Here is a 16,985-nt window from a genome sequence, read left to right as displayed (position 1 = left end):
CACACAGATCAGTTTAAAAACTGACTCGGATGCTTGGAGCTACAACTGCCTGTGCTTCAGCACCTTAGAAGGGAATTGGGTTAGGCCAGGTTCGTCTCTAGACAAACAAAAGCGCCAGTTCCCTGCAATAGAAAAGTTGGTATACTCGCCATGATCTGATCCTCTAGCCCCTTTATCACCACTAAGTCCTATAGCATGGTTTAGAAAAAGTAACCACAGCATGTGATAGGGAAACGGCATCTGAAACCAAATCCACAGAAAGTGTTGAATGCTGAAGATTCACAGACAAAGATTGCAGCGCTGAAACAGAAGGAATGGCGAAGACTTGAGCCACCATAGGGGTCAAGTATTGCAGGAACCTGGTGATTTTTTTTTTTTTTTTAGAGACCTGAATAGGATCTCTTTGACTGCATAATTTCCACCTCCTACCTTCATTATCCTTGATCCAGTCTAGTGACATTGTATTTGATAACCTTTCTCCATCTCCAGGATTGTCTGAAAGAGGTTCTGGAAATTGTGGAGCTGGGAATATCCGGCAGCAAGTCCAGAAATCCCGAGCAGCTAGAGGTGCGATACAAAGGGGACAAGGAGCACAATCCAGCCTCTATGAGGGTGAAGGATGCTGCAGAAGCCACCTTAACATGGTAACACACTTTTTTTGATGACTTTGCATATCATTCGTGTTTATGTGGATTTTAAGTCAGGCCTGTAGGCATCCATCTGTAGGAAGGCAATGTTGTGATATTTTTTTATCTTTGCATTACATACAGAGAAAAAGAAGGTTTGAGTTCTGGTACCGAACATATAGTATGTTGAGTTATAACATAAACGTCACTTACTGTTCTAAATTTTTGTACACTTTTAGAATGTTGAATTAATGCCTCCTTTTTGCTTGATCCAATCTCAAAATTGGTGATCACTGGCATTAAATGCATTGAGATATGTATTTTTTTTTTTCAGTATTATGCAGCTACTTGGTGCATTTCCACCTCCCAGTGGTCCAGCTTCTCCCTGCAGTCTGGTTAATGAGACAACGCTGATCACTTACTCCCGTCTGCCCACTGTCAGCAAGTACAGTTTCCGCTACTTTGTGTTGGATAACAGTGTAATCCTGGCTATGTTGGAGCAACCACTGGGGAACGAGCAGAGTGAGTCATTCAGACAAAGTGCCGTTTTCACATCTTTATCAGTTATACATTTTTGGTTTTCAAGAATTTGTGTGTATATATTTGTGTGTGGATAGATGGATATAAAATTATTTTTTCTATTGGTGCTGATTTATTTATTTTTTGTTCTAGGTAATCCAAGTCCATCCATCACTGTATTAATCCGAGGCATGTCTGGCCGCCATGCATGGTCTATGCAACTTTGCCACCTTCCACGAGCAGCAAGAGCCAATCAGAGAGTGAGTAATTTTTGCAAGTATCCAGACTAGACTTTCACGTGCACCTTTAACATATTGTTGTGTGACTTTGGAATGTTAACTACTGCCCAATGAGCAGTGATCAGCTTCCGACTAGGACAGGAACTGTCTAATGAGCAATGATCAGCTTCCGACTAGGGCAAGAACTTTCAAATGAGCAATGATCGGCTTCTGACTAGGACAGGAATGTCAAACTCTAGTGAGACAGTGACTGATTTGAAATACACCCCCCCTGCTATAGGCCTTCAGTTTTTTTGTGTGCCTAGTCGCCAATGTCCCTTGGAGATGGCCTGCCAGAATCTATTGTCCCAAGGGGCGATCTTCCATCCTGCTTTACTGTCTTTTGCTTTCACGGCCTGGCTGTTGAAAGCCAGGTTCTGAAGGATATAGGTTTGCCTGGGTCAGTGGTTCTGACACTGTAGAAGGCTAGCAAGTCTACCTCTAGGAAGATCTACCATCGTACATTTTGTGGTGTGAGTCGATTGGAGTTCACCCATGTTTTTCGGTAGCTCAGTTTTGACCTTCCTTCAACGAGTTGTTGAGCCCTTGGCGGTCTTCTTTCAGCATCCCCTGGGCGCGCACTCCCTGGTACATACTTTTATTCAAGGGGTTCGACGTCTGACTTCAGCTGTGGGGTCTCCACTGCCGTGGGATTTGAACTTGGTGGTTTCAGTTCTCCAGAAGCCTCCCTTTGAAAATATTCGAGAGATTCCCCTGCTTACGCTGTCCCAGAAGGTGGTATTTTTGGTGGCTATTATCTCTGCTCGCAGGGTATTGGAACTGGCAGCGTTATCTTGACGTACCCCCTACTTGGTGGTTCACAAAGATAAGGTGGTTCTTCGCCCATGTCAGTCCTTCCTTCTGAAGGTAGTCAGTGATTTCCATTTAAATTAAGACATTGTGTTGCCTTCCCCATGTCCCAGGCCCAAACATCCTAAGGAATTTGATTTAAATGCCCTGGATGTGGTTCGGGTGTATTTGGCAGCCACTGACTCTTTTCAGAGGTCAGACTTGCTGTTTGTCATCATGGACAGGCCAAGAAAATGGCTGTCTGCTTCTGCCACCTTTTCCAGATGGATCAGACAGACTGTGACTTGGACCCATTCTATCAAGGGTCAGGTTCCTCCTTTCCTTGTAATGGCGCACTCTACTCAAACGCTTGGCACTTCTTGGGCCTTTCGTCATCAGGCGTCAGTGGTGCAGGTGTGCAACGTGGCCACTTGGTCGTTGATGCATACTTTCACTAAATTCTACAAAGTGTATGTGCTGATCCTTCTTTTGGCTGCACGGTTTTGCAGGCTGCTGTTTAGAGGGTCTGTTCCCTCTTGAGGGTGTGTTGTTCAGGTTGGGCTCCAGTTGTTTTTTGTTGAGCTCCTGTTACCTGGTTGGCTCTTGTGTTTAGCCTTTGGATTTTTATTTGTCGTCCCACCCCTCATGTTTGCCACTGCTTGGGGACGTCCCTATGGTTCTGAATATGGAGCGATGTGTCCATCAATGAATGGAAGAGAAAATAGGATTTTTGTAGTACTTACCGTAAAATCCATTTCTCTGAGTTCATTGACGGACACACCACCCCCACCCACACCATTTTTTAATACTTCTGACACTGCTTGTTACTAAACTGAAGGCCTATATCAGAGAGGGGGATGTGTACCACCTAGGACTGCCCATAGGCGTAGCCAAGTCTTATTTTTTTCTGCCTAGTGTCCTCCCTGTAGGGGGACAATATAACCCTATGGTTCTGAATATGGAGCGCTGTGTCCGTCAATGAACTGGAATGGATTTGGTACAAAAATCCTATATATTTTTTTTGTTTGTTTACAATAGGTAGTTAATTTTTCTGCACGATTCTTATTTCTAAATTATTGGTTTGCTTTACTTTTAGATGTTCATTCCTGAAGCAAGGCCAGAGCCTAAGAATGACGTGGGGATAAGGTACAATGTAAAGCACCGACCGTTTCCGGAAGAAGTGGATAAGATTCCTTTCGTTAAGGCTGATCTTAGCATTCCTGACCTGCATGAAATTGTTACAGAGGAGGTGAGGATGTTGTGTTTATTTTAATGAGTACTCCAACTCCAGGCAAAAAGTCAGTCAACAAACTAAATGTAAGAAAAAGTGTAGCTCTTTTCGAGCCATGGATTCTAACCTCTTTTCCTTGTTTGCAAAGTTTGTAAAGCACAGGACAGTACTTGCACACCTACCCTAATTGTATGATATTCTAACAGACAACTCTGCAGGCATTATGTGATCAGGTAGAAAAAAAAAACTTGAACGCTTAAATAACTAAAATGAAAATAAATTATAATAAAATCTAATTCCGCTGCTGCAAATACCCAGTATAAGTTCACCACCCAATATGCATTAAATAAAAATAAATGCATATTGTGCTGCTGTGTCTAATCACTTCTTCTATGGACACCTGCCTTTACACGCACATTAACTTTAATGGCATCCCAGTCTTAGTCCGTAGGGTTCAATGTTGAGTAGGACCACCCTTTGCAGCTATAACAGCTTCAACTCTTCTGGGTAGGCTGTCCACAAGGTTTAGGAGTGCGTCTATGGGAATGTTCGACCATTCTTCCAGAAGCGCATTTGTGAGGTCAGGCACTGATGGACAAGAAGGCCTGGCTCGCAGTCGCCACTCTAATTCTTCCCAAAGGTGTTCTATCGGGTTGAGGTCAGGACTGTGTGCAGGCCAGTTAAGTTCCTCCACCCCAAACTTTCTCATCCATGTCTTTATGTGCACTGGTCTAAATCAATTGGTGTAGGAGAGATTATGATGTGGGGCTCTTAAGGCGTCGGCATACCAAGTCATTTTGGACATTTTCATGCTCCCAACTTTAAATAGACGTGTAGACAAAGTTCCAGTGCAGACAATCCGATTCCCTGCAATTCCAACTATTCGCAGGGTATGTGAAACCAAAATCCTAATGCTTCACACCACTGTGCACCACCTCAAATATGGGATATAGATGTACCCTCAACTTGGTATAGTGGCCTATAAATATAATGGGTCCCACAGCACTTTTGCCAACTTCTGGTGATAATCTGATCAAAACCCTCTCTGTGATCCAGGCGTCTCACTCCGCTCACCTTTCCACCATCACTTCTGTCTTTTTTCAACTCTGCTGCAAAGCCTCCAATACTCTATGGGACAAGCTCTCAGAGCCACAAGAGAACCACTGTACTTTAGTATTAACCAGTCAACCAATCCTTTAAAAAAATGCACTCACATTAGTACATGACAAGATCACTTTGTGTACACCAATATCTCAGTAATATCGCTATGCTGCCGCACTGTGAGTGCTCAGCTCTGATGTCACCTGGCTCCTCCCCACACGTATCGTCACTGATCACGTCTCTGGATAGTGTAGCAAATGGGAGTGAGTGTTACAAACAGGGGCAGTAAAATCCATGGCGTGGTTTCATGGCTCCAGAATTTTAGCTTTGTCAAGCCACTCACTGACACGGGAGCCACAGCTTACAGATCACATGACCACTCTGAAGCTCATGGGGGGGGGGGAGGGTGTCCACACAGAACTCTTGTATAAATGGTAGGCAGTGTGTGCATGAGGAGGGTGGGAAGCAACGTTTCTAATCTAAATTGTATTAGCCTTTGCTTCCAGATTAAGCCTAAAATGACTGATGACATAAGATAGACTTGAGCCACATACACGCGATTGGATTTTCCAACAGGAATTGTGTGATGACAGGCTGTTGTCGGAAAATCCGGCCGTTTGTACGCTCCATTGGAAAATTGTTGGATTTTCCGCTGACAAATGTTGGGTGGCATGCTTTAAAATTTTCTGCCAACAACGTTCTGTTGTCGGATTTTCCGAGCGTGTGTACACCGGAGTCCATCGGACAAAACTCCAAAGTACAAACACGCATGCTCGGAATCGTTGCTCACCAAACACAACATTAGCAGAAGGTGCCCAAAGGGTTGCGCTAAAGAGCTAAAAAAACACGTAGGTTTGTGTTTGTTGGCCGACAATTGTGTGCCATTTGTATGCAAGACAAGTTCCTGGCCAACGCCCTTCGGACAAAAGTCCTACGCTTTGTCTGCGGAAAATCCGATCGTGTGTACGAGGCTTTAGTGAGAAATTGACACATTTTTATGAATGGTATTTATCTAAGGTTAAGCAATTTGCATTTAGTTTAATTTTCTCAGTAATATTAGTAATTCTTTTTTTTATGTAGTTGGAGCTCAGGCACGACAAGTTGAAGAATGGAATGACCAAACAGATAGCGTATGAGACCGCGCTAGACCTCAAGAAAGAGGAAGAGTTTAAGAAGAAGAGCTATCCTGACCCAATAACAGAATGCAAGCCTCCCACCCCAGCACAGGAGTTCCAGACTGCCCGGCTGCTCTTATCACACTTTGGCTTTTTGTCTCTTGAAGCACTAAAAGTAGGTAACATTTTATTTGATACTGCAACAGTTCATTTAATTATTTAATAGTTTTTTTTTTTAATACAACTTCCTTATATGGGCTGCACAGTGGTTAGCACTTCTGCCTGGCAGCAATAGGGTCATCAGTTCAAATCCCAACCACGACACTACCTGCCTGGACTTTCCATGTTCTCCCTGTGCCTGCGTTGGTTTACTCCAGTTTCCTCCCACACTCCAAAGACATGCTGGTAGGTTAATTGGCTCCTGTCTAAAAATTGGCCCTAGTGTATGCATGAATGAGTTCATTGTAAGCTAAACTTAGATTATCTCCTTGAGGTCAGGGACTGGTGTGAAGGACCAAATATTGGCTGGAATCGGTTCAACAGCAAGCGGACGACGTTCGGCCAGTGTGTACAGCAGCCTGTCTGACAGAAGCCGGTCCAACGACTAGCTTCTGTTGAACGGGCATGCTGGAAAACCAGAATGTTCTGGCAGGGGACGGTCCAAACACAATAGTTCAGCGGGGCAGATTGCTGTACTAACATCTTGGTACAATGACCTCTCAGGTTTTTCTTTTTTTATTCTTTTTTTTTTATGTTTCTTTACCCTTCTCCAGTTCTGTGCCTCAAGACAATCCTGTCTCGGAGGTCTACAGACAGTTCCTTGGACTTCATGGCTTGGTTTGTGCTTTGAGCGCATTAATAGCTCTTTCACACGTGTGTGTCCGTCTGCTCAGCGGGGATCATCCGTAAATCCCAGCTGATCTGTCGGCGGACAGGGCGGTCCCCGCACACTGTGCAGAGACCGTCCTGTCTTTCCCCTGCTCTCCCCTATGGGGAATCGGATGAATACGGACCGTGTGTCCGTATTCATCCGATCCGATCCGTTCCGCCAGACGGAAGAAAAATAGGGTTTTCTTCCGTCTGAAAAAGCGGATCTTTACGGACGTTAGCGGATGCATCATCCGCTAACGTCCACAATCCCATAGGGATGCATTACAAGTCCGTAAACGGACTTGTAAACGGTCCGTTCGTCCGCCCGTGTGAAAGAGCCCTAACTGTGGGACCTTTTATATAGACAGGTGTGTGCCTTTCCAAATCATGTCCAATCAACTGAATTTACCACAGATGGATTCCAAGTTGTTGAAACATCTCATGGATGATCAGTGGAAACGGGATGCACCCGAGCTCAATTTGAGTGTCATGGCAAAGGCTGTGAATACTTATGTACGTGTGATTTTTTTTTTTTTTATTAATAAAATTGCAGAGTTTTCAAACTTCTATTACATTGTCATTATGGGATATTGTTTGTAGAATTTTGAGAAAAATAATCAATTGAATCCATTTTGAAATAAGGCTGTAACATAACAAAATGTGGATAAAGTGAAGCGCTGTGAATACTTTCTGCATGCACTGTATGCAGTGTCAATGTAAACACATAATAAACGTGTGCTTTTTTTTTTTTTTCAAATGTGACTGCAGAATTTGGAATAAACTTTCAGGGCAAGGTTGTTAAACTGCATATAGAGGAAGCTTACCGCTCTAAATTTTTAGCTGCAGCCGCACAGGCAGCATTTTGGTTAAGAAGGCTGACCTAGAGTCTTCACTTTGTACTTTGTGTCTGTTATACTAAAGCCTGTCAATTTAATAATCACTCATGATTTTCCTGTCTTTCAGGAACCTGTAAACAGTCGTCTACCTCCTCACCTTATTGCCCTTGACTCGCACATGCCTGGCTTCTTTGATGATATTGGATACTTGGATTTACTTCCATGTCGTCCATTCGATACAGTTTTCATTTTCTATATGAAGGCCGGCCAGAAAACAAGCCAAGAGGTGAGGACAGATCTAGGAATAGTCATGCTGGAAAGAATTTGTATAAACCTGACTGCTGTGCATTTACCAATGAAACTTTACAGTATTTTTGATTGATTTTGTCACCCCTTCCCATGTATGCCTGAAATATGCTGCATTTGTATTGTGCTTATTGCTGCATTTTCATAATTTCTTGTTGTGCACATAATAGAACTGGTCAGGGGCAAATCTGTCCCTTTAGTAAACCAACAACCCCTTACCAACACAACACAAACCAAACCCATACTATAAGGCTCCATTCACATCTAGGCATTGCTATTTTTACAGGCAAGTTTAGGGGTTTTTTTCTGGCGTTTTTGTAGCGCTTTTGTGCAAGCGTTTCAGTTGACAAGTGACCGATGAAAAGCAGTAAAACGCAAATTATTGGTGACTCGCCTAGCTGAAGTAGCTAGAGTCGCAGACTCGGATTTACCCTGGTTCTCCTCCTTGGAAAACCGATCTCAAATAGTGAAACTAGGTCCTTTCACTTCTGAAAAACGCACAGTGTCATGTGGAGTCCCTCAGGGATCCCCCTTGTCGCCCGTACTATTCAATATCTATCTCCGCCCTCTTTTTGAAATCCTCAGTAACCAGAAGTTACTCTACCACTTCTACGCGGATGACACCCAACTCTATTTCCGCATCAGCAACAAAAAGGATCATTATCTCGAACTAGAGAAATGCCTTATTTTGATAGAAAATTGGATGACAGAGAGTTACCTTAAACTCAATGGCTCAAAAACGGAACTTCTTCTGTTCCACGCCAACAGAAAAAGACTTCCCGCAACAACATGGACCCCCCGCTCATTCTGGGACAAACCATCGTCCCTAGCACCAAAGTCAAAAGTCTTGGAGTCACTTTTGATGCCAACATGACAATGAATGCACAAATAAGTTCAGTAGTCAGCGGATCCCACCATCTGCTGCGCCTGCTACGCAGACTCGTTCCCTTTATCCCGAAAGCAGACACGGCAGTCGCGGTGGGAAAAATAATCAACTCCAGACTCTACTACGCAAACGCCCTTTATATCGGACTCCCAAAATACCAAATCGCTCGTCTACAAGTCGTTCAAAATACGGCGGCATGACTTGTGACTGGGAAAAAACCCTGGGAATCAATCTAGCCCTCCCTGAGATCCCTTCACTGGTTGCCAGTAAAAGACAGAATTACGTTTAAAGCGGAGTTCCGGCCACAATTTCACTTTTTAAATATAAATACCCCTGTAATACACAAGCTTAATGTATTCTAGTAAAGTTAGTCTGTAAACTAAGGTCCGTTTTGTTAGGTTGTTACAGCATTTTGACACGTTATAAAATAGAAATTGACTGGGGCCATCTTAAGTGTGGGCATCATGAAGCCAGACTGTATGACTTCCTGGATTTCAGCCTTGCAGATCTAGCACATGCTCAGTGCTGCACAAGCAGTTTTAGATCAGGTTTCAGCACCTGTACTGTCCAAGTCACATGATTCTTCGAGACTGGGGAGTGCACAGACTCCTGGAAAGTTACACCCACTACATTCCCAGGAGTCTGTGCGGTGTAGGTTAGGAAGCTTAAGCACCTAGGTGCAGGAAGAGGGAAGATTAACTATTCTGCCTAGCAACAACACTTTGAAGGCATCTAAAAAAAAAAAAAAAAAAATTCTTAAAGGACTAATGACATTTTTTTAAAACTACTGATGTAATGTTATATTTATGGGTGGAACTCCACTTTAAGACACTTTGACACATACGTGTGTTCAAGGAGGTGCCCCCCAATATCTATGCGAAAAATTAAAATGCTACAACCCCCATTGCGTGTTCCGTTCCACCAACCAAAAACTACTCCAGATACAAGTCCAAAGGAGAACGAAGATTTGCAGTCCAAGGACCTAGACTGTGGAACGCTCTACCAACCAGCATCCGCACGGAAGTGGATCACCAAGCCTTCAGGAATAAACTCAAAACCCATCTATTCTGAAGGGAAAATACAGTAGGAAATAGATACTAAGCGCCCTGAGGCAATTGAGTTTGTATGTGCTGCGCTATATAAGTTTCTCACTCACTCACTCGCCTGTAATCTGCCAAAAAAGAAGCTCATGTACTTTTCTGAGCAACAGCGTGTTGCTTAAAGCGGAGTTTCTTCTAAAATAAAAATATTAAAAGCAGCTACAAATACTGCAGCTGCTGACTTTTAATATTTGAACACTGACCTGTCCCAGGGTCCAGCAATGCGGGGAACGAAGACCCGCTCAGCTCCCCCTCCCCTCCTCTCCATGGCGCCAGCATCACTACTGTGGGTGCCCGGCTGTGGCTGCACAGCCGGGCACGCACTGCACATGCGCAAACCGGGATTGGTCGAGCAATCATCTGGGACCTGTGACGTGTCACAGATAATTGCCGAGAGAGAGGGGGGGAAAGGGGTGGCCTGCCTTTCGGCACTGCAGGGCCCCGAGAGAAAGTGGGAGCTTAACCCCCCCAAAAAAAATTAGATGCCAAATGTGGCATGTCAGGGGGTCACCTTCCCTTAAAGCGAAAGTTCAATTTCTGGGTGGAACTCCGCTGTAAGGCGACAGAGCGCTCAGATGTGAACAGGGGTTATCAAAATCAATGGGATTGGTCTTGTTTTGTGTTTTTAGAGCTGAGGCTTAAAGCAGATTTTTTTTTTCCGGCCCTCAAGTATGTGTAAAATAAACAAGTGTGGCCCTCTAAGTGAAAAGTTTGGAGACCACTGTAAATAGTGTGTTGGTTTTCTTTTACGCTAGCTCATAAGAGATTGGGTCAATAAAACCACCCATTTGAATTATTCTGGGTCTTATTGAACTTATTGATACAAAGTTTTAAATTTAGTTAATATGTGACGCATTCACAGATCTTGAAGAATGTTGAGTCATCTAGTAATGTGCAGCCTCACTTCCTGGAGTTCCTGCTATCTCTTGGCTGGCCTGTGGATGTTGGGAAGCACCCAGGGTGGACAGGCCATGTGTCTACAAGCTGGTCAATTAACTGCATCAGTGAGAATGACCAACAAGATCAAGGTATGTACAGAAAAACTGTGAAATGTGGCAGTATGCGTTCTTCCAGCTTTGACCAAAGACTGATGGAAGCATGTTTCCCCGGTTTTTGCTTATTCACTGTAAAATCACTGACCACTCATTGTATGAACACTGCAATCTGATATCCCTGCTGACTTCAATAATTGAATAATAATTGAATCACACTGTTTTCAAAATGAATCATATTGGCACTTATTTAGTCAGGTGTTTGGTTTTGTCAGCTAGGAATGTCTTTTTTTTTTTTTTTTTTTTTTAATGTATCTTGCTGCATTCTGTTATAAAACATTCCCAATAGAAATCAACTTTCTTCATAAATTTAGGCCAACATGTATTCTGCTACATGACTTTTGTTTAAAAAATAAAACAAATCCCAAAAGTTATAGCGTCTAAAAACCGGTGCTAGAATTTACTCAGTTATGACACTATACTAGTATTGGCGGTGACCAGCAACTGTGATAGTGTGGCGAGCAATCTGGTACTACCAGACTCTGGCTGGGAGGTACACGAACTGACGTCAAGTGACACGAATACTGTGATCAGTGCTAATACTGTACATTGTCACTGTACTAATGACACTGGCTGGGAAGGGGTTTACATCCAGGTGCAATGGGTTAACTCAACTGTGTGCCTAGGAATGTGTAATGTGTGCTGCTGTTACTTAACTATTTGTATATTAAAGCGGATTGTATTTAACATTCCATTCAGCATAATTCCAACATTTACACTATGCTGTTTTTTTTTTTTTTGTTTTTTGTTTTTTGCTGTACATAGTCTTATTGTTATTTTCCACCCGGCTTCCGGCTTCTCACTCCCGCGGGAGTAGGCGTTCCTATGCAGAGGCTAGATTATTGACGCTTTATGAAAAACTTCCCCCAGGCGCATAAGGCGCGTCACCAGTTTTCCGAAAGTAGACGAACTACTAGTCGGCGCTATACGGCACCTGCGCTTGCTGACTGCGCAGGCGCCGTATAGAGCCGGCTACTTTCGGAAAACTGGTGACTCGTCTTATGCGCCGGGGGGAAGTTTTTCACAAGGCGTCAATCATCTAGCCTCTGCATAGGAACGCCTACTCCCGCGGGAGTGAGAACCCGGAAGCCGGGTGGAAAATAACAATAAGACGTATGTACAGCCAAAAAAAAAAAAAAGGCATAGTGTAAATGTTGGAATTATGCTGAATGGAATGTTAAATACGTGTTTTTAGGGTGAACCTCCGCTTTAAGCAGGGTGAAGAAATAAGCTGCCAAACTTGTGTAGTGTCCAATCACAGCACAGGTTGGCGGAAGCACATGCATGTGCGCGCCCATTGCCCAGAAGAAAAGCTGTGACGTTGCCAGTATTTCGCCTTGCCCTGGAGCTGCCTCACACTCGCAGTACAACTACTGTGAGCAGGGGGTTGGCAAGTGGCTAAAGCTGAAACCCAGGCTAATATAAAAATACCAGTAATGGAACTAAGTGAGGGGAAAAAAGTATTTGATCCCCTGCTGATTTTGTACGTTTGCCCACTGACAAAGAAATTACTGAATGCATTCTTCTCTGATGCTCATTCAACTTTACGGTTCACCTATCTTACCATTTTAATTTTAAATATTTAAAGTTATTAATATATTCTAAGTTAAAGTATATAACCCTACATGCAAATATTTATCTAAAACTAATTAAGGATTTGTTAAAAGAAATACTATTAAATCCTACTCTGTTTGCTTATTTTTAACCACTTGAGACCCGCGCTATTGACAAAAGACGTCAACCGCGCGGCTCTCAGGTGCCAACTGGACGTCTTTGGACGTCATTTAAAGTGCATTACCCGCGCGCGCAGCGGGTAAACACTGTCCCGGCGCATCGCTGGGAAGCCGATGCGTGTACCTGACGGCCGCGATGTCCGCTGGGAACACAGCAGGGACGTGGAGCTCTGTGTGTAAACACAGAGCTCCACATTGCTGTCAGAGGAGAGGAGACCTATCTGTGTCCCTTGTACATAGGGACACAGCATCGGTCACCGCCCTCCCCCCACACAGTTAGAACACACCCAGGATACACATTTAACCCCTTCCTCACCCCCTAGTGTTAACCCCTTCACTGCCAGTCACATTTATACAGTAATTAGTGCATTTTTATAGCACTGATCGCTGTATAATGTGAATGGTCCCAAATTTGTGTCAAAAGTGTCCGATACGTCCGTCGCAATATCGCAGTCCCAATAAAAATCGCAGATCGCCGCCATTACTAGTAATAAAAAAAATAATAAAAAAAAATCATAATTCTGTCACATATTTTGTAGGCGCTATAACTTTTGCGCAAACCAGTCACTTATTGCGTTTTTTTTTTTTTTTTTTTTTTTACAAAAATACGTTGAAAAATACGTATCGGCCTTAACTGAGAAAAAAAATATTTTTTTTAAAAAAAAAATTGGGATATTTATTATAGCAACAAGTAAAAAAAATATATATATTTTTTAAATTGTCGCTCTTTTTTTGTTTATAGCGCAAAAAATAAAAACCGCAGAGGTGATCAAATACCACCAAAATAAAGCTCTATTTGTGGGGGGGAAAAAGGACGTCAATTTTGTTTGGGAGCCACGTCGCACGACCGCGCAAATGTCAGTTAAAGCGACGCAGTGCCGGAAGCTGAAATTTCACCTGGGCACGAAGGGGGTTTATGTGCCCAGTAAGCAAGTGGTTAAGGAGTACAACCAAAATTAGATGTCTAAGTGACATTTTTTTTTATTTTTTTCATAAATTTTGGCCGCGGGGGACCCGAGAATTTGGTCACTGCTGCCCCCAATTTTTCTGTCCTAGGACTCCCCTCCACTAGAGTTTAAGTGTGAGGAGCCTCCTCGGATTGACTTTTTGCCTCTGAGCTAGCAGATTTGTGTGCTCAGTACGCCATTGTTTTATTTTTATACATATATTGGTAATCAGAATTTATTCTTAAATATATGACTCTTATTCTTTCTTTTTTTTTCTCTCATATTCTACTTCTCCTGTCTTCTTTTTTCCGGTCTTTCCCCAGGGTTTCTCTGATTCTGCAAATAACAGTAATATATCGTTATATCTTATGTAAGAATTATATATGGCTCCTTTAAATGTCTAAGCATTCCTCAGAAGCAAACTAAAGTATTCAGATCTCTGTTCTCCTCAAGAGCCCATATATTGTGCCTCCAAAAGACGCATTTTACTGAAACTTCAACCCCTAAATATTTTGGGACATGCTACCCCCAAGTTTTTACTGCCTTTACTGAGTATTAATAGCATTTCACCGAACAACATCTTTTACCCTCATAACGGAGATCAAAGATCCAGAAGGCCGTTATCTCATACTTTTGGGACACCTATGTGATATCCCAATTGTTTTTTATTGTGCACCTAATAAAATACCAACTTCATTTCTCTCTCACTTACTACAAGTAATAGATTTGCATAAAATGGGCACACTTTTGCTATGTGGTGATTCAAATCAAGTTCTATATTCCCATCTAGATAAATCCCCAAACCATATCCAGCTCTAAAGCTTGAATGTTTCAAAGACTCCAACAACACTCACTGCTAGATTCCTGGCGTGAAATGAATTCTTTAAAACGTCAATTCTCTTTTTTATTCCCACCCTCATAAATCTTTCCCCCGTATTAATCATATCCTAATATCTATAAGTATGTCACCAGAATTGCTCAATTCCTCTATTAAACCTTATACTTGGACAGATCACTGTGCGATTTCAATCTTTACTTCTTTAATCCCAAAAGCTCAAGACCACACATGGCACATAAACAATTCAATTCTCACACACCCATCACATTCATCTGACTTAGAATCGGCTATAAAAGAATATCTGGGAAACCAACTATACTCCTGATATATCCCCACTAACATTGTGGGAAGCCCATAAACCTGCTCTTAGAGGGGGTCTGTTTACGACAAGCATCATACCTTAAAGAAAAACTACAACAAAAACTAGAAAAATAATTCAATGAATGTCACACATTTCCAATCTAACCCTACACCAGTGTCAAAAACACAACTTGATAAGGCAAGTTTGAATCTTGACCTATTCCTATCAGAATCGGTAGACAAAACAAATTCTACTTTAAAGCTAATAAACCTGGCACCCTTCTTGCACGTGAGCTTAAAAAATTAAATAACCCATTTAAGCCTATTTGCCTAAAAATACCCCATGATAAATACACAAGTAACCCAGTAAAGATCTTGCACATCTTTCATAAACATCTTACTTCTTTATACAAAAAAGGATCCTTCGACCAACTCTCTGCAGAATCATTTCTTTCACAAATTAAACTTCTGACCCTCTCAAGTTCAATACGACAACCTTAAAAGTCCTATTAAACCTATAGAAATCGAATTGGCAATTAAATCCCTTAGGTTAAATAAATGACCAGGCCCTGACGGATTTTCAGCCCTCTATATTATAAAAAAAATTCCCATATTCTTACTCCCATGTTGACAAAAGCATTTAATTCCCTACTTAACAAACAATCCTTCCGCCCGGAAACCTTAACAGCAATAATTTCTATGACCCCTAAACCTCAGTCTGATGACTCATCTTTTACTAACTTTAGACCTATATCCTTATTAAACCTAGATATAAAACTACTAGTGAAAGTAATGGCGTTGCGTCACAATAATATAATTGGTTCATTAATAAGATCAAGTAGGTTTCATCCCTTTACGCCAAGCCGCAGATAATGTTCGAAGAACACCATTATTGATTCAAGCAGCGAATACCTCTGTGTCTCCTTTCATTAGATATCAAAAAAGCATTTGATACAGTGACGTGGCCCTACTTACATTTTGCTCTACAAAAATTGGGCTTTGGCCCTCATTTTCTAAGCTGGGTCACTTCACTTTATAATCCTAAGGCATATGTTAAATATGCAGGATACAAATCTGCCATTTTCAATCTCAATAGAGGAACACGCAAGGTTTGCCCTCTCTCCCCACTCTTATGCCGTGTACACACGACCGTTTTTCATGACGTGAAAATGCAATTTTTTAAATTGGTCATTAAAAATGATTGTGTGTGGGCTCCAGAGCATTTCTTTTGATGGGGAAAAATGCCCATTAAAAACATAGAACATGCTCTAATTTTTTGCATGCTCAGAAGCAAGTAATGAGACGGGAGCGCTCGTTCTGGTAAAACTAGCATTTGTAATGGAGATGGCACATTTGTCACGCTGTGACAGACTGAAAAGCGCCAATCGTCTCTTACCAAACTTTTACGAACACAAAAGCAGCCCAAAGGGTGGCGCCATCCGAATGGAACTTCCCCTTTATAGTGCCGTCGTACATGTTGTACGTCACCGCGCTTTGTGTATATGCAAGGCAGGCTTGACGTAGAGACAAACGTTGTTTTTTCCATGACATTAAAAACGGTTGTGTGTACGCAGCATTATTTGCCTTACTCATTGAACCTCTTGCCCAGGCTATCCGTACAGACCCCTCAATCAAGGGCATAGATTTAGCAAGCGATTAACATAAACTATGTATTTGCTGATGATATATACATTTTTATGTCTTGTCCTCATTTTTCTGCTCCCAATCTCATAAACAAACTAGACCACTTTGCCCAAATTTCTGGACTAATTATAAACTCACAAAAATCAACCGCCTTAAACATCTCTTTACCTCCGCAAACACTACAACAAGCCCAAACATCTCTCCCTTTTGCATGGTCAACTTCTCACCTTGCGTATCTAGGTATTACTTTTATCCAGAGGCGATTCAGTTTGCATGTGTTGCGCTTTACAAGTCTCTCACTCACTCACCCCCAATCTATCTGATATCTTCTCTGCTAACTTTCCTCCACTACTACGAAAAATGACTAATCTTCTTAAACAATAGTCCTCTTTGCCAATATCATGGATTGGTAAAATAAATGTAATAAAAATGACTGTACTACCTAAAATGTTATATCTTTTTCGTGTATCACCCATTCCCATCCCGGCAAACTTCCTTAGGAACCTACAATGTAAAACTCAAGCATTTTATATGGCACTCCTTAAAATCTTGCTTACCTACCCACACTCTTTATCATTCTAAACTAAAAGGAGTATTGGGTTTCCCCAATTTTGCTAATTATTTCCATGCAGCACAAATGGCGAATATTCCTACATATCACGCGAAACACGAGGTCCCCCTCTGGGTAGTGATTGAATCAGTGGACTGATCTGATCTCCATACCAAATCTAATATGGTTCACCTCTTCTGACCATAAAATAATTAAAAATAGAATTACTAAACATACAATTTTTATATGGGATAGATTCAAAGT

At 42.0% G+C, this 16,985-nt stretch overlaps 1 protein-coding gene across 9 annotated transcripts in view; it reads left to right on the top strand.

Moving 5' to 3' along the window:
* The window catches only part of RALGAPB (Ral GTPase activating protein non-catalytic subunit beta), a 116,411-nt gene that overhangs the window by 87,698 nt on the left and 11,728 nt on the right, over positions 1-16,985 (top strand). For all 9 annotated transcript variants that reach the window (XM_040330296.1, XM_040330294.1, XM_040330295.1 and 6 more), the window contains 7 exons: positions 490-644; positions 961-1,148; positions 1,299-1,405; positions 3,309-3,461; positions 5,625-5,834; positions 7,493-7,651; positions 10,520-10,685. In XM_040330296.1, coding sequence (XP_040186230.1) covers positions 490-644; positions 961-1,148; positions 1,299-1,405; positions 3,309-3,461; positions 5,625-5,834; positions 7,493-7,651; positions 10,520-10,685 — 1,138 coding nt within the window. The remainder of the gene's footprint in view (positions 1-489; positions 645-960; positions 1,149-1,298; positions 1,406-3,308; positions 3,462-5,624; positions 5,835-7,492; positions 7,652-10,519; positions 10,686-16,985) is intronic.

Source organism: Rana temporaria, chromosome 12, assembly GCF_905171775.1.
Source record: "Rana temporaria chromosome 12, aRanTem1.1, whole genome shotgun sequence".
NCBI classification, from domain to species: domain Eukaryota; kingdom Metazoa; phylum Chordata; class Amphibia; order Anura; family Ranidae; genus Rana; species Rana temporaria.
This window is presented reverse-complemented; position numbering and strand designations above follow the sequence as displayed.